Genomic DNA, 22,213 nt, shown 5'->3' with positions numbered 1-22,213 from the left:
GATATATTTATAGACAGAAAACTAATTATTGTTATATATAGCTCAACACGTTTAGTCTTATTGTTTAAATATAATTTTCTTGATTTTTTGCGAGTACCATGCCACAGAGAAAAACACTATTTTGTGAAGTAGCTAACATAGCATAATCAGATGCAGCTTTATTTTTAGCAACAGTAATACAGAATTTTGTCCATCATACAATACGTTTTAAAATTAATTGCATGCCATTTATCAACACAAGCCATCCAGCATTTAATATGATATTCTAAAATCGAGCTTACTGCAGTGTGTAACAGTGTCTCACAGCATCCACTGAGCGAACGCACAGAGTAGCGTTATAACATTTTCAACACACTCAAATGTATCTAATATGATAAACAGAGCTGTGTTACCTCATACTCATGACCGGAAAAGCAGAAGCAGCGCTGGTGACTGCGGCATAATAAATGTTCCGTTGCTCGCGGCGTGTGTTGCGCAATCGCTCCAGCGGCCTCGTTCAGCTCCCGCAACACTCGGTCCTGCTCTGCTTCATACTACAGTAACGTTAATAATAGCATCCATGAACATGATTTCTTCCCGCGTCCTATCCCAATTGTTTTCCACCGGCTGTGGGGTGAAGACCACATGTCCCAAGATTCCGTGCTCAAACTTGGCGTCATCAAGCTACGTCTTTGTTTTGAATAGGCCTCTAGCGACCTCTAGAGGACAGAAAATCTTACATATTGCACCTTTAATGTTAAACACTCACTCAGACACAGATACAGCAGGGTCACCAATCTGACAAGGCAGTATAAAAATATACATCTTAAAAATATAATAATAATCACAGATCACCAATAGTAGTCTCTAGGTCACCAATTTCAACATTGCAAAATAATTTTTCTAATCAGTATTTTTCCATTTAAAACAAAATACATGTACATGGTATTTACATTTTCTTTACCCTACTGGCAAATTTTCTTGTTTTGAGCATACATTTTGTTAAAGATTTATCCTTATATTTGAAATCAATTTTGATTATTTTTGATTATTCTTATTTAAAGGATACTTATTCATCTTTATTTATGTATAAATATTTTGTTGTAGTTTGTAAATATCAGGGAATTTTGAAATTGTGATATAATGTCATTGAAATTAACAAAATATACTTTTTTTTCCCACAGAAAAAATAACACCAACCGTTAAGGCATGGCACATCAAGATCATCAGTTTGATTCTCAGGAAAATACAGAACAAAAGTATAACTTGAATGCACAAGTCACTTCAGATAAAGGATCTGTCAAATATGTAAATCTTAATAAATGTACGTTTCTTACCTTTGTACATTCTCCTAAAGGGTTTGGTTTTATTCCTATGATTGAGTAGCTGTTAGCACAAACCCAGTCACGTCAAAGTCTAAGGTGATTTATTATCATTTGTCTCTTCTGTTGCAGGTGAAGAAACCAAATACAGTGTGTCCCTGAGCCACAGGGCATGTAGTTTCGTGTATAAGCAGAATAGGCCTATGTGTGTCAGGCCTGACAACGTCATTGTTACCTGTTTGCATATGTCCTTCTCTGTACACTATACAAGCAGCTGATGCCCAGGTAACTAAACAAACACAGTTTCTCAATACCTTGAGATTTCCTGGTTTTCTCAATGTCTTTTTTTGTGTTTAGGTATGTGAACATCACCTGTAGAAGTGGCTTTGCACAGATAGTGATGGAGATTTGATCTATAAATCTGCTGAGCTCCAGGAATGACTGCTGTTGACACTGTCAACTCTTTTTTTCAGTGAAACTGGGTGTGTCTGTTTCAGAGGATTTAAATCAACTGCATTCAAATACAGCTTTGTGTGAACCCAAACAGATGGGTCATGGGCTCATGCACCCCAAAGGTAATCTTTTGGGTAGACGGACCACCTTGTTTGACATGTCAACGTGATTTCAAATCCTCACGAGATCTGCAGACATATGCAAAGCAGACAGGCTCGATGGGTTTCGACTGCATGGAGACGTAACATGTCTTTGATAACATGACGAGCAGCAGCCAGCTGGACTTTGGCCCCTCTGTAGGCCGACAGGTGATACAGGTGATCTGACGAAGAAGTGTTTCTCTTTTACTATATTAATATTTTGATTAATTCCATGGAATCTTTTTGAGGTATGTTGTTGCTCAAGAATTCTTACTAGAATAACATTTAAGTTCACTGTTTCAAAAGAAGCATGTGTTTTAAAATCTAAAATTTGTCAACACTTACCTGTTCTAGGGTGTGTACTAAACAAATAATGTAGTAAAAGACAAAATATACTCATATGCGATAGCACCTATATATATATATGTGTATGTATGTATATATAGTTAATAGATATAAAGGCATTGTGGGTAATATTAGTAATGTTTTGAGCAGAAAAGCTTAATAGTTTGAATGACTGGAATGTCTGGTACTTGTGACAAATTTGTGATTAACTAATAATATAATAAGATATGACAGACACACCTAATGTACTATAACAAATGAGGAATTCCTGACGCTTGAAGACAATCAAATAAAAGTACTATTTATTTCAGGGTTGTGTCCCATCAGTTGCCCTGCCTGTTTCACAATTGTGTGCGTTCATTTTAGGGCTGTGGATGCTGGTGTGATGATAACTGAGGAAACATGGACGTTTTTACACTGGGTCTTTTTTTTCTGATCACCAAGGGTGAGTTTTCATGCTCACCCACAGTCATGCATTGAAATAAATAATTTTCTTAATCAGTATTTTTTTATTGTTTTCCAGTAAAAAATATCTTTATCTTTAAAACAAGATATATTTACTTGTTTTTTCCCCAGCCACTGGCAATTTTTTTTTCTTTTTTAAGTGTAAACCACACAAAATTCATTCTGAAATTATATTATTTGAAAACAGGTCTTGTTATCTTAAACAATTTTGCTTCTTAAGTACATTTAATTTAATTTTATTTATACAAATACTGATGAAGAGAAAACACACCACTACAGAGTGGTTTTGAGATAATATAATATAAATTTCAGGGAATTTTAATACAATGTAATTTTTTGCAGACATTGAAATAAGTGCAATCTTACAAAGTAATGAGAATTTCAATGGGAATGCAGACTGGGGCAAGTTGTCACACTTTATTCTGATCAGTACTTCTTAGGATGGGTTTATATTTGATTTTGTCACAATATATGAATCCTGCCATTAAAAAGCAAAATTGAAAAAGAAAAACAAATATTGCAATAATTAAATTGTGTAAATTGATAACATTTAAAACGTGTGACAATTTGTCATTTAAGAAAAGTACAAAAATATTATATTGAAATTTATTTCGAAGGACAGATTTCACAAAATCTCACAGCTAGAAAAAAACAAACATTTGTGTAATTTTGGCTCACACACAAAACCCACAAATGTGTGATATTAATTTTGGACTTTTGACTCAAAACCTCATATGTGACCCTGGACCACAAAACCAGTCATAAGTCACATGGGTACATTTGTAGCAATAGCCAACAATACATTGTATGGGTCAAAATTATCGATTTTTATTTTATGCCAAAAATCATTGGGATATTAAGTAAAGATCATGTTCCATGAAGATATTTTGTAAATTTCCTATCGTAATAATATCAAAAATTTATTTTTGTGAGTGTATATGCATTGCTAAGGACTTCATTTGGACAACTTTAAAGGCGATTTTCTCAATACTTTGATTTTTTTGCACCCTCAGATTCCAGATTTTCAAATAGCGGCATCTCGGACAAATATTCAAATAGTCCTATCCTAACAAACCATATATCAATGGAAAGCTTATTTATTTAACTTTCAGATGATGTATAAATCTCAATTTCAAAAAATTGACCCTTATGACTGGTTTTGTGGTCCAGGGTCACATATAGCCCTTGTGACAACTAGCCCCGGTCTAGTTTTGCTCAGCTCTTGGTTAATGCACTTTTGTTTTATTTCAAAAAAGGGACAACCAGAGAAGGTCTAAAATATAATGACACACAATGCTTATTTACTTGAAAAATTATTTATGATAAGAAGAAAAAAACATGCTTTGAATAACTGGTTCTAAATACCAAATCTGTGTAAGTGTTCTGAATCATTTGATTTTTGTCAAATTCACTGCAGGAGTGTCGGCTGAGGTGCAGCTCCAGCCTCTAAATGCAGCAGTGCTCAGTGGTTCGAAGGCTCGGTTCAATTGCAGTTCAACCCAGCCCACATCCGTCATGACCTGGACAGTCAATGGACTCTTGGTTCTCACCATTATAGAAACATCTGGGGTGCTGAACAGCACAGACCGTTTTTATGCCACAAATTTCACCACACCTGGAAATTACAAATGGGAGTTTATAATTAGCAACGTGCAGATAGGCGATGCTGGTGAAGTCACCTGTCAGGTTTTGGGTGGAGAGCTTCAGATGTCCACTCTTTCTGTACAAGGTGAGCAGTGTCTGAAGCTCTATTGTGACTCATTTCAACTGATCCATGCCACTATGATACACAAACACATGACGTATGGAGTATGTTTGGTGTATACAGAGAGTGAAATATGAGATATGAAATATAAGTGTTAAAGAAAATAATTTATATATACAGAACCAGTCAAAAGTTTAGAAACATTACTACTACTAAGAAGTCTCTTATGCTCATCAAGCCTGCATTTATTTGATCAAAAATACAGAAAAAAACAGCAATATTGTGAAATATTATTACAAATAAAAATAATGGTTTTCTATTTTAATATACTTTAAAATATAATTTATTTCTGTGATGCAAAGCTGAATTTTCAGCATCATTACTCCAGTCTTCAGTGTCACATGATCCTTCAGATATCATTCTAATATGCTGATTTGATACTCAGTTATTTATCAATGTTGGAAACAGTTGTGCTGCTTAATATTTTTTTGGAAGCTGTGATACTCTTTTTGGAATTCATTGATGAATTAAAAGGTAAAAAGAACAGCATTTATTCAGAATAGAAATCTTTTCTAACAATATAAATCTTTACTATCACTTTATATCAATTTAACACATCCTTGCTGAATAAAAGTATTAATTTCTTTCAAAAAAATAAACTTTTGAACGGTAGTGTGTATTGTTACAAAAGATTTCTATTTTAAATAAATGCTGTTCTTTTTTTTTTCTTTTTCTTTTCATCAAAGAATACTAAAAAAGTATCACAGGTTATAAAAAAATATTAAGAAGCACAACTGTTTCCAACATTGATAATAAATCGGCATATTAGAATGATTTCTGAAGGATCATGTGACACTGAAGACTGGAGTAATGATGCTGTAAATTCAGCTTTGCCGTCACACAAACAAATTTATTTACATGGGGACTGCTGAATCTTTTTGAACCGTATGATCCAGGCCTTTCTAGTCTTTTTAAGAACATTAAACAAGGATCCAAGTAAACAGTTTAAAGCAGGCAAACACAAATGTATGATTTGATCTCTCTTAAGCTTTGTAATGAGTGTTATTTTACTCTTATTTCCACTGTGTTTGTTCTTGAGTTGCATTTTCTACAGATTGCCTGTGGTTTTACAGATTTAATAGGAGTCAGTTTATTAAAACTCTCTGTGTTCAGACTACTGCTTCTCAGATGCAAGACTGCAGCCTTAATGATTTTCGTCATGGTTTGAATGTTAAATTACACTCTACAACAGCTCCTAACTTCTTGCTTCAGGCTTCATCTTTGAGCCTAAGTGAGCTCCAGCACCTACATCCATATGCTGATCTTTTTTACAACCTTTAAGCATTACTCAGCAATTTTATGCATGACAGAGCGTAAAATGCAGCTAGAGCATTCCCAGAGACTGTCTTCTTAAATATATCTACACTAATGCACTCATCAGCACTAATTTAACCCTTGTGGACCAAAACGCATCTATCAACTAAATAACAGGAGTAACTGTTTCTCCTAGACAACAATGAGAGAATAAGGAGACCAAATTGAAACTTCCCAGGAATTTCACGTAACATTTCAGCAAGGTCCAAAACTGTTCTCAGATTTGCCAAGATAGTCAAAGATCGCAATAGAAACTCAAATATTCTCGCCAAATTTCTCCTAATCCAAATGATATTCAATATTACTTTTATAATATATTACTTTAGATTGAAAAGCATTGGTTTATCAAGTTATGTTATTCTTTGGTTTAAAAATTATTTAAGTGGAAGAACTCAATGTGTACAAATTGAAAGTAAACTATCTGATTCATTGGAGACTGCTAAAGGTGTTCCCCAAGGATCTGTGCTGGGGCCCCTCTTATTCACTATTTATATAAATGTCGATTATGACATTCAAGATGCTAACCTTCATTTTTATGCAGATGATACTATTATGTAATGTAGTGCTTCTTCTGGGCAGCAAGCCCTGTATAAGCTTCAGTCAGCTTTTGACGTCATCCAATCATGGCTTTCCGGTTTAAAACTTGTTCTGAATAGTGATAAAACCAAGTATATGTTATTTTCAGGTTCAAAAAAACTTGAAGGTAATTTAATCTCTCTTCAGACCCTACAAGGTACCGTGATTGAATTAGTAAAAGAGTACAATATCTTGGCATCATTGTTGATGATGTTTTATCTTTTGGTTCTCATATTACTGAACTGAAAAATGAAAATTAAGTTTGTGTTCTATTTTAAGAACAAGTTTTGTTTGTCATTTAATGCAAGAAAGAAATTGGTTTCTGCTCCTTTTTTTTATCTGTACTTGATTATGGCGACGTAGTGTATCAGTTTGCACCATTATATCTTCTCTCTACTTTAGATGCTGTTTATCATGGTGCTCTAAGATTTATATTAAATTGTAAATCTTCAACTCATCATTGTACCTTGTATAACAGAGTAGGAGAAAAATGCACTGGTACTTAAATATTTATAAAGCCATCTTGGGGATGTTGCCTTCATATCTTTGCTGTCTTATTCAACAGAAAACTGTTGAGAAATATTTTCTACGTTCTCAAAACTGTTATACTCTTTCTGTTCCTTTTGCTAGATCTGAATTAGGTAAGAAGGCTTTTGTGTATGCAGCCCCGTTTGACTTAAGCCCCTGCCCCTTTGATTGCGAAAGTAAAAGTGCCCTTTGTGGTTGCATCACGGTGACCCCGCGTTTTAAAACGAGCAGTTCATTCAGGAATATGTAAGATCGCTGTGGAAATACAAACCGGAGTACAAAAGACAACGAGCACAGCGCTGAAAAGGGGCGGGGCTACATAAGGGCTATGCTCTGAGTGGTTCGTGACTCGAATTTATGCATTTCAATGGCAACACTATCTACGCCAAAATGAATTTGCAGCATTTTCATTATGTGCTTTGAGACATGAGGTAGTTTAATGCCGTCTCTCATGATGCTTTTGTTTGCTCTCTACTGTATGCGTTTATGTGTTTTGAAGGAGGCGTGGCTTTAGAGACACTCTGAAGGGTGGGATCTCCAAAAATTGCCTACCCTACCTTTAATTTTGCTCTTTTTTTCCTTTTTAGCAAGTTCTTGTCAGATGCAAGATCAATGTTTTCTTCAAACATGAAGATAACATCATATTTTTTTCATAATGGATCTTTTGTTGTTTTTCCATATGTATCATCCATCAGTATCAGACATTTCAATTTGAAAAAGCATCAACAGAAAGCCAAAATAATATAGCAATTTTGGGAAATTGTGAGTTTGGCAAGCATGTACATTTATGTAATTTCTTCATTCTTTGATGCATCATTGTAAGTGAAAGTTTTTTTTCCTTACAAGATCTGTCAGTGCTTTTATGGTAGACCACAGAAAGTACAAAGTGCAGCACAAGGCAAAACAAAACCGAGATGTTATCAGTTACACCTGTGAGTCACTGCTTTCACCTGTCCTGCTGTCCCGTGGGAAATTATCTGATTACATCTCAAAGTGCAGATAATCAATAATAATCTACTTCTTAATTAAAGTGGACCATGTTTCAAAACAGGCTGAACCGTCATTAAAGCAAACTCACAAATCCATAGTGATTAGGGTAGAGTGTGTGTTTGATGAGATAATTCTGCTCTGTTCTTCCCCAGAACGTGGCAGTGTCGAGATCGTAGGTGGAAATCAGACCAAAACGGAAGGAGCTCAGACGGAGTTCCGGTGCCGGGCCGTGGGCTGGTTTCCGGAGCCCAACATGTCCTGGTCTGTAAATGGAGTGGAAAATTCCTGCAACAGAAGCTCTGAAACACAGGGAAGTCTGTTTAACTCCAGCTGCACATTGACGGTCAGTGCCGTCAAAAATTCTTCTGTTCAGTGTCTGGTCATGGTACCTGCCCTGAGCACACCGGAAAGCAACACTGTCTTTCTGACCGTCGGTAAGAACAATAAACATTTGTGATCAGCAAATATAATAGATCATACATTCTAAATTCTATTCTAATAATGATCACAAACAAAATCTGAAAACATAGTAGAACAAAGTATATAGGGTCAAGTTTGATTCCATGTCGTTTTTAAAAAAAACACAAATGTGAAACAGTTACTTCCAGGAACAGCTAGGGGGCACTGCAAACACCAATCCAGCCACAAGTTTAGTATTTCAAGGCTAATTGCAAAGATAACTCTGCTGTGCTGTTTGATGCTTTAAAAGGATGAAGAGGATGCATGATTCTCTTATCTCTTTCTGTTAAAGAAAAGTCTGCTAAAAGAGACCAGACGGTGTTGATCGCTGTCACTGTTGCCTTCAGTGCTGCTGCTCTTTTGTTTCTAATCATCTATGGAATTTTTTTCTTCTGCAAGAGAAGGAAGAAAAGTGAGTATTTGTTGGTTATGAATCCCAATTTTCATATTATATAGTAAGCCAGAATCCCAAAGCAAAAATTGTCTGATTGTGTAGTTGTGATAAGCTAACTGGACCATACTAGCTAGCCAAACGACTTATCTTGTTTAAGTAATTAACTGGTATCAGCTCATTTATTTCTTCTTTTCTACAGAATCAAGCTACCAAGAGGAGGTCAGGAGGTGAGAAATGTGTCTTTTGGATTTAAGAGTGATTGAAAATACAAAATAAATGTGAAATTGAGCAATCATTTCTTTTAAAATCTTTATTGTTGTAAGTGGCTTGCTAACAGGTCTGGGCTTCCGTTTCAGGGCACAAGTCCAGTCCCAGAATAGGACGCCTGGCACACAAGATGTGGGAGTACGGGACAACCAAGGATATATTACAGATGGTCATGATGGTGTGTATGCATAAACAAACACACACTATCATCCCTTATGTATGTATGTGCTGGTTTGACCTACAGTACATTATGATGAGTCAAAGTCTTTATATTGTGGTGTGTATTCAGGTTTCAGGCCACGCCCCCTACATTATGTATGCTAAATAAAGACACTAAATTTTTGTTTTGTTAAAAATGCAGAAAGTTTTCTGTGATGGGTAGGTTTAGGGTTAGGGACTAGAAAATGTCATTAGCTCAGTATAAAAACCATTATACCTATGGAATGTCCTCATAATGATAGGTGTACCAAAATATGTGTGTGTGTATATATATATATATATATATATATATGAGTGTGTGTGTGTCTAGTTTTGTCATGAAACTCTAGATGGCGCAGGCTGATGGGTCCTTAACGCAAGCTGATGATATTTACAGCGTTAACTACTTGGTACAAGCTGATTGGTTCATGTTGCATCTACAGCCAATAAGCTTGCTGCTCAACATTTAAAGGTGCAATGTGTAAAATTTGGCAGAATCTATTGACAGAAATGCAATATAATATACATAACTATGTTTTCAGTGGTACATAAAGACCTTACAAAATGAACCATTATGTTTTTATTACCTTAGAATGAGCCATTTCTATCTCATACACTGCGGGTCCCCCCTCCATATCAAGTCGTCATTTTGCGCCCCCATGTTTCTACAGCAGCCCTAAACGGACAAACTGCTCTACAGAATGTTTAGTCACTATGTTGTTCTTCTACTAAATTGTTCGTGTTTTTAGAGGCAGGTTGCATCGTCACTACATTGAATACGCACAAAGTAGTTGTAGTAGTAGAAGATTAGAAGCAGGTTTATTAGAAGCAGAGACCGTTCTTTGTTAGAAGTAAGAAGAAACCTCATTGCTTCACTGGTAATGTACTCTCTGCTGTCTCAGTCGACAACAGCTTTGTGTCGGACAGACGGTAGCTTCTCCAAAAGGGAGGGGTGAGCTCTGTTGGTTGCAGTTCGCAACCTCACTGCTAGATGCCACAAAAATTTACACATTGCACCTTTAAATGTCTGGTTACCATTCACTATAGCTGTTGCAGCACGCTTCAGAGTTTGTCTAAAACCCTCCACCTTCCCCAGCTCCACCTGTATAGAACTGCTATGATAATTAATATATACTATTTGTGCAGCAGCAGTATGTCTTACATACTACTTGCATACAGGCGAGCAGGCGAGCCCAGAATATGAACGCACTGCACTAAATGGTTAAGCGTTTTCTTTACAATGGTTTTCTATGGAAAAATACTTGTGTTTATATTCTGGGTTCATTCTTGGTTGCCTGTACATAGTATGCATAATTAATAAGGTGCATATTGAATTTGGTCTTATATCACTGTCTGACTACATTAGTACTTACTAACCTTGTAAAAATAACTGGCGAGCAATGGAGGAAAGCCTTGTTTTGCCCTCCAGCTGGGCGTTCTGGGCGTATGACATCACATAGAAACTATGAATAAGTTATTGATTGCATTCAAAAATCTGTCTCAAAAATCTGACATGATGTTTCTGCACACAAGATGCCTCATTTTACTTTCTTTCATTTTCATTTATTTTAATGTGAGGATTCATGAAAGCATGAATGAACTCTGTGCTATAAACAATCATGATAAATATAAATCTTTGCTTCTCTTTACTGCAGGACACACCAACGGCGGAGTCTGGTATACGAACTATTCTAACAAAAATCAGGTGATGCCTCAGATCAAGCTTAAAGTCAACATGAAACCAGAACTTCAAATATTTACTTCCTTAACACATATTCCTGATCTTGCTTTGAATGATTCATCAGTGTGCATTACTCCAAAGACAAAGCTGCTTTATTAAAGTGCTCCTATTATGCTTTTTCAGATATTAACTGTCAGCTATTAACTTAACTAGTAATTCCAGTCTTACTTACAGCACAAACCTATAGGTTTGTACAAATTGGCATAATGCCAGCCTATGGTCTTCATTGGCTGCCTGTGAACAGCGTCTACTTTGCTCCGCCCTCAAACACTGTAGTTGTAGCTGAGGCCTGGAAGAGTTTGGTTGGTGTTGTTGACATGTCGAGAAGATGCAGTTTTCTGTGCTGTGAATCCACTTTGCATGCACTTCAAAAGGAAGGGAAAGTGATATGGTAAAACTGTTCGTATCACTGTTTATCAACTGCTGAGAAAGATCCAGACGTTATGTTTCCGATACGCGCTGTAAGCGCTAGACTGATCACAACAGACGGGGCCATCTGACCAATCAGAGGAGAGTAGGCTCTCGGAAAGGCGGGGTTTAAAGAGACTGAATCCTTAATTGAACCGTTTCAGACACTTTGAGAAAAGAGCTGATGCTGCAATGTATATTATGAGAAAATTTAAAGTGTTTTTTGACCTTGGATTCATGTAAACCTATTGTAGGAGACCTCCAAAACAAAATGAGTAGCCTTTAAAATAGCATAATGGACCCTTTTAACAGACTGTGATGACGCGTTTTAACGGTAATCAATATCGTAAATCCTGCAAAGTTTTCATTTTTAAAACAACTTAGGTACATTTATAACACTATACTTAGTATTATATTACCTTTGCATCAAATTACAAAAATCTAGTTAACGCTGCTGTGAGGGTGTTTCTAATACAGCAGCTATGGGAGTGACAGTAAAAATGACATCTTTCTCTCTTCTGACTGCCGTTATCAATCACTCTCTATTTTTTTCCTCTTTTTGAAAGTTGTGAAAACGCTATAGTGGAGTTTTTCTTTTGCTATTTGAGCAAATGGAAACACAAAAAATATATTTAATGTATTCTCTCATTCACCGCTATAGAATTTTACCCAACTATGATGACTTCCGCTTCTGAGAAACCCGGAAATTTGAAAAGGGTCTATAGGAGCACTGCAATAATCTTTTATCAACACCTAATATTTTTTCTCTTGTGAAATATGCCGTATTATGGAAGTAAAATGAGTTGTGAGTGTTTTTCATGTTGACTTTAACATTTCCAAGCATTTCGTAAGCATGATTAATTATCAAGACTCCAAATCTGATACAAATCTTTGGTGTTTCAGATGCCTGATGGCTTTTCTGAGGATGGTCCCAAGAAGCACAGACACATGACCATCGTCTAGAGACTAAATCTGACTGGTGAACCTTTCTGTTGGAATTCACAGACAGCAGGTGTTCTGGCTTTCTTCTTCTCTCTTGTGCATAAAATCATCACTTTAGGTTTAATTACAGAAGAAAAAGAGCACGAGGGACTTTATATCAGCACCTGCACAGGATTATTTATTGGAACACAGTAGCATTTTCTCGGTGGTCTCAGACCTTTGGACCCAACTGAATACTGTATTTTTACCACCAATGCATGTTTCACATAATGAACTCACTTTTTAGTTTTTATGGACTTTAAAAGATAAACATGATCGTGAGTGCGGCCAATGGGTTGGTTAAAATCCACCCATGTCTGAATAGTCATATGAACAAAGTATATCAGATGTTGTGTTGATTTATTGTATATCCTTGCATGTGCATAATGCATGCAACGGATGCTTGCATTTTCACAGCAGGTTTGTTTGAATCAACAACATCCTGTTTTCTCCAGAATTATAAAACCATCAGCATATGGCACAAAACACGCCGTGAGAGTTTTGCTTCCTGTTTTTATAGCTGCTTACAATTAAACCAAAGATTTTTCATGTGAAGTGTTTAGAGAGGACACATCTTATGTGACACATCATGCTTCATGGAGCATGATGCGGTTAAACAATTAATCTAAACCACTGATCTTTAACTTCCCACAGGGGGAAAACTGCTTAAACTGCTCAATTATATTACTGATAAAGTGAAGTATTATGAAACGGATTGGAACTATGTGATTCTGATCACTTCATAATATCAAATTCAGATTAAATTTACAGAGACCTTATGTGTAGTTTTCACTTATCTGCACTTTTTGATTTTACAGATTTTGAAAGAATGGGTGAAATGATTAATCTTACCTGTTTTTCCCCTTTGTTTTAAGCTTAAATCTCACTATATTTTGTTCGATTTATGTTTAAAATAAGAAAATAATTCCAGTGAGAAGAATGTATTTAACTTAATTCTAAACTAATTCAAGATATTTCTTTTAATATCTTACACAGGTTTTATTTTGCTTCTCAGGATGTTTGGATTTTTTATTCCAAAAAAAAAAAAAAAAGACAAAAATCCTGAAAATTATATTAATTATTTTTGTCTGATAGACAACATATTTATATGGATTCTCATGTATTCAAAAATAAACACATTTTTTGTACAATTGTTTTTATTAATTTGTCAAATCTCTCTCTCTCTCTCCCTCTCTATATATGTATATTTATGAATGTGTGTGTGTGTGTGTGTATGTATATATCACCTTGAACATTTCATTCATTAATACAGTTTATTTACTATAGTTTAAAAATTGGTAATAAAATATGACAAGATCTCAGAGTTAAACTGTGTCAGAAAAAAATAATCTTAATTATGTCAGATAACACTTAAGCAAAACATGGTCAGGTCAAAGTGTCTGAATAATTTTTTAAATTTTTTTTATCAATTTTACTGGTAGTCCACTGTATGAAGAATTTTTGGGTATAATATGTCACAGTTTACTTTATTCTGCTATCCTCACTTACATAAATGAAATATAGTGTCCTGCACCCACTAGTAAAAATATATCAGAAATGTCTGAATAATTTTTGGTTTGACTGTATATATATATATATATATATATATATATATAATATATACACTCATTGTGTGTGTGGATGTGCAAAATGTGTCCCCACAAGGATAGTAATACCAAAAATCTTTGATCTTGGACATATTTTTTTGGTCTCCATGAGAAAAACAGCTTATAAATCATACTAATTAATATTTTTTGAAATTGTAAAAATGCAGAAAGTTTTCTGTGAGGGTTGTGTTTAGGGGTAGGGTTAGGGTTAGTGAATATAATATACAGTTTGTACAGTATAAAAATCATTATGTCTAAGAAAATTCCCCATAAAACACAGAATATGTGCAAAGTCCCTTGATGTGTGTGTGTGTATTAGTTGACTTTATTATTCTGTGTTTTCAAGAGATTTCAAAAATGTTTTCAGAAGCCACAAAGATAAAGAATATATTAAATAACAGAACAGACATATAGATAACAGACAGAAACGTTCTGCTTTCCTAAGATGTCAAATCAGCGTGCTGCTCTTTGGAGGTGCTTTTTCAATCGTTCCTTTAGTAGAACATCTCACTGCAGTGCGTATCTGACATTCTTATCCGAGAGCTGTGCAGTCAGTGTGTGTGTGAATATTAGCCCTCTTTCATCTTTTCCCTTAAAAAATAATGAATGTTCATAAATAAATAAATAAAGTTGGCTTAATGGCCAGCTGTAGGCTGGCATCTATCCCCCTGTGGCTTGTTAAGCAGTGGAGTCTTCCTCTTCCTCACGCCTCACTCCACCCAGATCTGAGCTGGCCGAGCAGCTGATATTCTCCCACTCATTACAACCACACCAAAGTCACTTCCTGTTATGTAACCTGCACTGTGTACCTTAAAAACACAGATATGGAGAATCTCCAATTTTATTCTACATTAATGTGAAGCAAAACATCATGGAGAACCATGTGGCGATGCCGTGTATCTGATGGTATCAGCTGGTAATTTCAAGGAAACCACGGTACTTTAATATAGATACTGTACCATGGCACTGAAAGATTACCATATAGCATGACATTTGCATGGTACTCCAAGGTATTTTAAATATCAATAGCTAATATGGTATATCATTGATATACACCATGGTAATGATTACCATATATAATGTATTTATATGGTATTTAGAATGTAAGTGAAAGAGTAAGATGCCATTTTACATGTAAAAAACATGGTACATTTCTTAAATATAATGGCATGATGATGGTTACGTTTAAAAAGAATAAAAAAACATGGTACTTTGATATATACTGTACCATGGCACTGAATGTTTACCATATAGTAAGGTATTTGCATGGTACTATTTTAAATATCAATAGCTATATCAATTTTAATATCATGGTATTTTGATATACACCATGGTAAATTGGCACTGATTACTACCATAGGCCATATAATGTATTTATATAGCTTTTTATTTATATGGTACTTTAGGTAAAAAGTAAGTGAAAGAATAAGAGGTCATTTTACATGAAAAAAAAAAAAAAAACACATGGTAAATATCTGAAATACAATGGCAAGACCAGGGCTACATTTAAAAGGAAAAAAAGAAAAACTTTGATATATACTGTACCATGAAACGATTACCGTATAGCAATAAGGTATTTGCATGGTACTCCAAGGTATTTTAAATATCAATTGCTATATTTTAACATCATGGTATGCAATGATTACCATATATCATGTATTCATGTAGCATTGCATTTATATGGTACTTCATATGAAAGAATATGCTATTTTTTTATGTAGAACATGTACAAAATATGGTAAATATCTTAAATTTCATGGTATGACCATTGTTCCATTGAAAAAAAAAAAAAATATATATATATATACTCTGGTACTTTGTTATATTATGATACGGAATGATACCCATTTACCATGCATTTCAAAGAATACCATAGTATGTCTATGCAACATTTTAAAAATACCATGGTATGACCATAGTACTATGTCCAAATAGCATCATGGTAATTTTTTTTTATTTTTTTTTGTGTGAGTGTGTTTTTATTAGTGAAACATTTGATAGAAAAACGCCAGAATTTGCACCTTAACTGGATTACATTATTGATTGTTGAATAAAGTAAATTAAAATGAATTGGCATTTCATGCATTAAGATTTTTTTTGTCTGTATTTTATTTGTGGTAATGGACTAAAATAACTAGGATATCATGTTGTTCAGTCTTAAAGGCACAATATGTAAGATTTTTGGATTAAAATATACAAAAACCACTAGAACAGTTTTATATATTTTGTTGACTTATGTACTTACATTATCCTAAATCCAACGAAATAAGCCATTTTAACCGTGTCCGTGTGTCGCCTATCAATGACATCATACCCACGTTATCCTCAATTTCCAGTTTTATTTTGTAGAAACCATGGAAACACCAAGGACACTTTAATATATTATGTGTTTTATTAGCTTTTATGTTACTGACTCTGTTGCAGTAAAGACTACATGATCTCATTGGTCTGTTTGCAATTTCATGCAGTGCAGCATTCGCATTAAGAAAGACTCTAATGGTTTCTTCAAAATGTTCACTGAAGATCCATGTACACAACTCCACCATTTCAGCCATCGATAATTTGCATCATTAATTAGGGCCAATTAAAAATGTATATGTTTCCATGGAGTTATTTGCAGTGAGGACCAAGCTCTTCCAACAAAATGTTCAAGTTTTCCAGGAGGCCAGTAATAATTCAGTGAGATTCATTGTCAGAGAGCCATTTACTTCAAATGAGCCCACTGTGAATTGAACACTTCATTAAGGCACACAGCTAATGAAAGTCAAAGGAGGTGCAAGTGTATTCCAAGTGTAGTGTTGTGAGGTCACTGTAAAGTCTTCATTGAATATTTATAATAATTGTTCATTACAAAGTTTAATAATAACTTATAGTTATAATTTATATTTTATGAAAAAAAAAAAAAAAAAAAAAAAAAGAGTGGTGTTTGTCAATGCAAGGATTTTGATTGGCTGCCAATGTTTTTATTATTTATCAGCTGGAAAAAGATCTTCCGGACGTAATTTTAAAGATATCATATAAGTTGGTATGGATGCAAATTAGAACGATTTTTAAAACCTTTGCTTGGTGTGAATGAGCCTAAATGATAAAGTGTAAAAAATATTTCACTGCATGGCTGCTGCACAAAAACTTCTTACAATTCCCCCTTACAATTATGAGTTTAAATCTCACAATTTGGACTTTATAACTCGCTATTGTGAGTTTATATCTCACAATTCAGACTTTTTTTCTCGCAATTCTGTTTATATCTCACAAAAAAGTCAAAAGATGTAAACTCAAGATTCGTGAGATATAAACAGTTTTGAAAAGAAAAGTAGGCTATTGTGAGCTATATCTCACAATTTTGAGAAAAAAAGTCAGAATTGTCAGATAAAAGGTCATAGTTACGAGTTTATAACTTGAAATAAACTGAAATTGTGAGATATAAACTTGCAATTGTGAGAAAAAAAGTCACAATTTTTATGTCTTATTCCATGGCAGAAACAAACTTCCATAGACAAGGGCAAATATGAGGAAATATCTGGCTGCTGAATGCCATGATTGACCAATCAAAATAGAGCCTTGAGAAAGCCTTGAAATAAACATGGTTAAAGGGTTAGTTCACCCAAAAATGAAAATTCTGTCATCATATACTCCCCGTCATGTTGTTCCAAACCTGTAAGACTTTCGTTCATCTTCGGAACACAAATGAAGATATTTTTAATGAAATCTGAGAGCTTTCTGTCCCTCCACAGACAGCTATGCAACTACCACTTTGACGCTTCAAAAAGTTCATAAAGAGATCTAAAACTAATCCATATGATCTGAGCGGTTTAGTCCAAATTTTCTGAAGAGACTCGATCGCTTTATATGATGAACAGATTAAATTTAGGTTTTTACTCACATATAAACATTCATAAGTGAACATAAACAGACGCTCAACCGTACTTGCTTGACGCGTGAGAACAAACCTCATTGGTTCTTGCGGAAGCTCAAACGTGATGCGTAACACGAGATTGAACCTCATTGGTTCTCGCACGTCAAGCAAACATGCTTGAGCTTCTGTTTACCACAACTGATGTGAGTTGATGAATGTTTATATGTGAATAAAAGCCTAAATTAAATCTATTCATCATATAAAGTGATCATGTCTCTTCAGAAAATTTGGACTAAGCTTAGGGCTGGACGATTATGGCCTAAAATCAAAACCTCGATTAATTAAACATTTTACCTCGATTACGATTAATGAACTATTATTTTGTTTCTGTTTTTTTTTTTTTTTTTTTGCCCTCATAGTTCACTGACAAGGTTTGTACTGCTGTAAATACAGGTGCTGGTCATATAATTAGAATATCATGAAAAAGTTCATTTTTTTATTGTAAATTATTTTTAAAAATGAAACTTTCATATATTCTAGATTCCCTACATGTAAAGTAAAACATTTCAAAAGTTTTTTTTTTAAATTTTGATGATTAGAGCGTACAGCTCATGAAAGTCCAAAATCCAGTATCTCAAAATATTAGAATATTTCCTAAGATCAATCAAAAAATGGATTTGCAAAACAGAAAAGTTCAAGTTTCTTAAAGTATGTTCATTTGTGCACTCAATACTTGGTCGGCAGCACATATTACAGCAAATGACTTGCTCCTAGCACAAATTACAGCATCAGTGAAGTGTGGCATGGAAGTGATCAGCCTGTGGCACTGCTGAGACACTATTGAGCCTTCAGATCATCTGTATATTGTTGGATCAACTGTTTCTCATCTTTCTCTTGAAAATATCCCATAGATTCAGGTCAGGCATGTTGGCTGGCCAATAAAGCACAGTAATATCATGGTCAGCAAACCACTTGGAAGTGGTTTTTGCACTGTGGGCAGGTGCTAAAGTCCTGCTGGAAAAGGAAATCAGCATCTCCATAAAGCTTGTCAGCAGATGGAAGCATAAAGTGCTCCAAAATCTCCTGGAAGATGGCTGCATTGACTTTGCACTTGATAAAACACAATGGACCAACACCAGCAGATGTCACGGCCCCCCCAAATCATTACTGACTTCAGAAACTTCACACTAGACTTCAAGCAGCTTGGATTCTGTGCCTCTCCAGTCTTCCTTCAGACTCTGGGACCCTGATTTCAACATGAAATGCAAAATTTACTTTTATCTGAAAAGAGGACTTTCGACCACTGTTCACTGTCCAGTTCTTTTTCTCCTTAGCCCAGGTAAGATGCTTCTGACGTTGTTTCTGTTTCAGAAGTGGCTTGGTAGTCCTTTTCCTGAAGATGTCTGAGTGTGGTGACTCTTGATGCGCTGACTCCGGCTTCATTCTACTCATTGTGAAGCTCTCCCAAGTATTTGAATCGGCTTTACTTGTCAGTATTCTCAAGCTTGCAGTCATCCCTGTTGCTTGTGCACCTTTGCCTACCCAATTTCTTCCTTCCAGTCAACTTTGCATTTAATATGCTTTGATATTTCACTCTGTAAACAGCCACCCCATTCAGTAATGACCTTCTGTGACTTACTCTCTTTGTGGAGGGTGTCAATGATTGTCTCCTGGACCATTGCCAAGTCAGCAGTCTTCCCCATTAGTGTGGTTTCAAAGAACAAGAGATACCCGGAATTTATACTGTAGGGATGGTCATTTAATGAAACTCAAATGTAAATATTCTAATATTTTGAGATACTGGATTTTGGACTTTCATTAGCTGTACGCTCTAATCAACAAATTAAAAAAAAAAAACTTTTGAAATGTTTTACTTTACATGTAGGGAATCTAGAATATATGAAAGTTTCATTTTTTAAAATAATTTACAATAAAAAAAATGAACTTTTCATGATATTCTAATTATATGACCAGCACCTGTATGCTTAACATCTGACATAACGACTCACTTTCAGCAGTTATTTTATCTATGGTTCGTAACATTTCTTACAGATTTCTGCTCGTTGTAAATCAGATGAAGATAAATTAGTAGCCTACAGTACCAGTATGAGAGCGATTGCGTGTGTGAATTAGTAATACCGTCTCTCTATTAATTGAGAAGCTGTGGGTTGTAAATAGTTCCTTGAAAAGTAGAAAAATATATGCTATAATAAGTTTTGAGTTTCTAAGCTATTTTAGTGATAAATCACAGGACAGCGCTGACAACTTGTTTCTGCGTTCCTCTCTGTGCGCGCGATCTTCACGTTTTGTGCAGCTACTGTTTGTATGAGCGTTCGTGCCACAATGCAGCTGCGCGCGCACGGTAGCTCGATATAATAATACACATCCTATCGTCTAAAATCGCTTAAATGTCCAAAATGGCAAACCTTAAAACACATACAACTGACAACTTTAGTGAAGACGCAAGGCTCACCGTTCGCGCGTCGTCTCTGTGTGTATTGACTCGGCGACGCGTTCACCTTTGTGTACCTTTCATGCAGCTGACTGGACGGGGCAGAGTCACGTGGCTACACACGCGGTAGTTTGTTTTTAAGGGGGAAGTATTAACAGGATTAAAAAACCGAAATAACCGACATGGGAAAATTACGTTGGTTTGAGGTTCTGAATTTCGGTTTCGATTACTTTTAGATTAATCGTCCAGCCCTAACTAAACTGCTAAATTCATATGGATTAGTTTACGTTCTCTTTATGAACTTTTTGAAGTGACAAAGTGGTAGTTACATAGACTATCAATGGAGGGACAGATATCTCTTGATTTCATAAAAATATCTTCATTTGTGTTTTGGAAATGAACGAAAGTGTTACGGGTTTGGAACGACATGAGGGTGAGTAAATGATGACTATAACTCATAAAGATATAGTTCTAAAAAAATTTCTAAATGTAGCAGGGTATATACCACACTATAACGATATAACCATAGTAGCACAGAGAAAAAAAAACATTGACAGCCAATCAGAATCCATCTTGTTTTAAAGAGCTCAAGCATTTAAAGCCCTATACGACAAAACTGCAGTGTGCGCTCAGAATAAACAGAACAATATTGTCTGCTGGTGTGGACTCTAGTTATTGTTATAGTATCTTTATAGTTATCGTTCTTGGTATGAACAGGCCTTTAGTAGTTATTCTCAATTTAAGCAATAGTTATAGTCAGTATATATGAACAGATGGACAGAAGCGATGACAAAATAACACTGGGCAGAAGGTCTGAGAGGGGTTTCCTCTGTAGTTACAGGGCGCAGACATTAGTAGGTTCACTAAATATAAGCCAAGCAGTATCAATGCCAACGAACGCTTTCCCCTCCTCCTCTATTTCCTGCAGTCATCTCAGTGTAGGCAGTTTCTGTGCCAGCGATGCATTGGAGATGATTCATAGGATTCTGCTAATGGTCATTGATAGTCTATCAGGAATGGCCTTAATTAAGGCTTAAGCATTCTCAAAGCTTTGTCAGTGTAATTAATAGCTGAAAAGTAATCACAAGAAGTATACTTTAATTAAGCATTTGCTTGAAGATGTACAGTAATGTGCTATTGCTGTCAATTTTGGCTGGATGACCGGAATGTATTTTTATAACAGAACATACTATGCATTAACCAGGAATATTTGAAAAACACACAGCCAATCTTTTCTGCAGCTGACAGATCGTACTAAAGTGTTGCAGTGTAACTCTGAGGCAGTGTGGGTCATTATCAAATTCAGAGCTCGGGGGCAGCAGAGACATTATATGACACCAGGCAGCGCCATTAAACAGGGTCTGTCTGCGGCACTGTTTACTCAGGAAAGACCAAAAATACAGAGACCCGAGCACAATTCTCTTATGTAAAGAAAAGAGCAGTGACCTTCTGCAGGGCTGTGATTTGAATTAAAGTGCTGGAAATGCAAAAACAAGGAGATAAAAAAGGGGTTTTCTTCCATTTAGACACAGTTCATCACAAAATTCATGGTGACAAGTGCCCTGAAAGGCTTGTTTGACCAAATGTGAGTCAATAGAGAATGCCATGGACTGACTTTAAATTTCCAATCTCCATTAAAACGTCTCTGTTAAAGTGAGTCTTCCAGCTTGTGTTAAAGGAAGGCAATCGATTGTCATTTAACAAGCCAGCAAATAAAAAATGTAATGGCAATACGAGGAACAAAGACAGAGATGTCACACAATTATATGAGCTGGCTGTAGTTGCATCGCTCTAGCTGGTTTTCCCCCACACCAGAGGAATAGCTTGTGTTTAATGGAGCTCATCTGTTGAGAGAGATTATAACATCTGTGATAACCAAACTCGCTGCTCAGCGATTATAAAGACCATATGCGAATCTGATGCACTGAGCCCCAAAACGGTTTGAAATTGTGTTAGATTGTGGGTGGCAGCGT

At 35.3% G+C, this 22,213-nt stretch overlaps 1 protein-coding gene across 2 annotated transcripts; it reads left to right on the top strand.

Moving 5' to 3' along the window:
• The first annotated feature begins 1,443 nt into the window (after positions 1–1,443).
• Positions 1,444–12,811, top strand: igsf5a (immunoglobulin superfamily, member 5a). 2 transcript variants are annotated; one of them, XM_051910321.1, is made up of 10 exons: positions 1,444–1,586; positions 1,775–2,071; positions 2,606–2,684; positions 4,122–4,433; positions 8,030–8,311; positions 8,629–8,748; positions 8,930–8,957; positions 9,087–9,175; positions 10,851–10,900; positions 12,248–12,811. In XM_051910321.1, exons 3-10 carry the CDS (start codon positions 2,642–2,644, stop codon positions 12,305–12,307), a joined length of 984 nt encoding a protein of 327 aa, XP_051766281.1. In that variant the 5' UTR covers positions 1,444–1,586; positions 1,775–2,071; positions 2,606–2,641; the 3' UTR covers positions 12,308–12,811. The 2 variants fall into 2 exon arrangements, with proteins under 2 accessions (XP_051766281.1, XP_051766280.1); XM_051910320.1 differs by having other exon boundaries at positions 1,775–2,142.
• The last annotated feature ends 9,402 nt before the right edge of the window (positions 12,812–22,213 follow it).

This window comes from Ctenopharyngodon idella, chromosome 10 (assembly GCF_019924925.1).
Source record: "Ctenopharyngodon idella isolate HZGC_01 chromosome 10, HZGC01, whole genome shotgun sequence".
Taxonomy (NCBI): Eukaryota; Metazoa; Chordata; class Actinopteri; order Cypriniformes; family Xenocyprididae; genus Ctenopharyngodon; species Ctenopharyngodon idella.
The sequence above is the reverse complement of the archived record's forward strand: the minus strand, read 5'-3'. Positions and strand labels throughout refer to the sequence as shown.

Excerpts from the sequence above, each read along its gene's own strand:
- igsf5a (XM_051910321.1), top strand. The coding sequence starts at position 2,642 with ATGGACGTTTTTACACTGGGTCTTTTTTTTCTGATCACCAAGG. Across the intron at positions 8,312-8,628 it reads CACTGTCTTTCTGACCGTCG|AAAAGTCTGCTAAAAGAGAC; the intron begins GTAAGAACAATA and ends TTTCTGTTAAAG. Across the intron at positions 10,901-12,247 it reads ACTATTCTAACAAAAATCAG|ATGCCTGATGGCTTTTCTGA; the intron begins GTGATGCCTCAG and ends TTGGTGTTTCAG.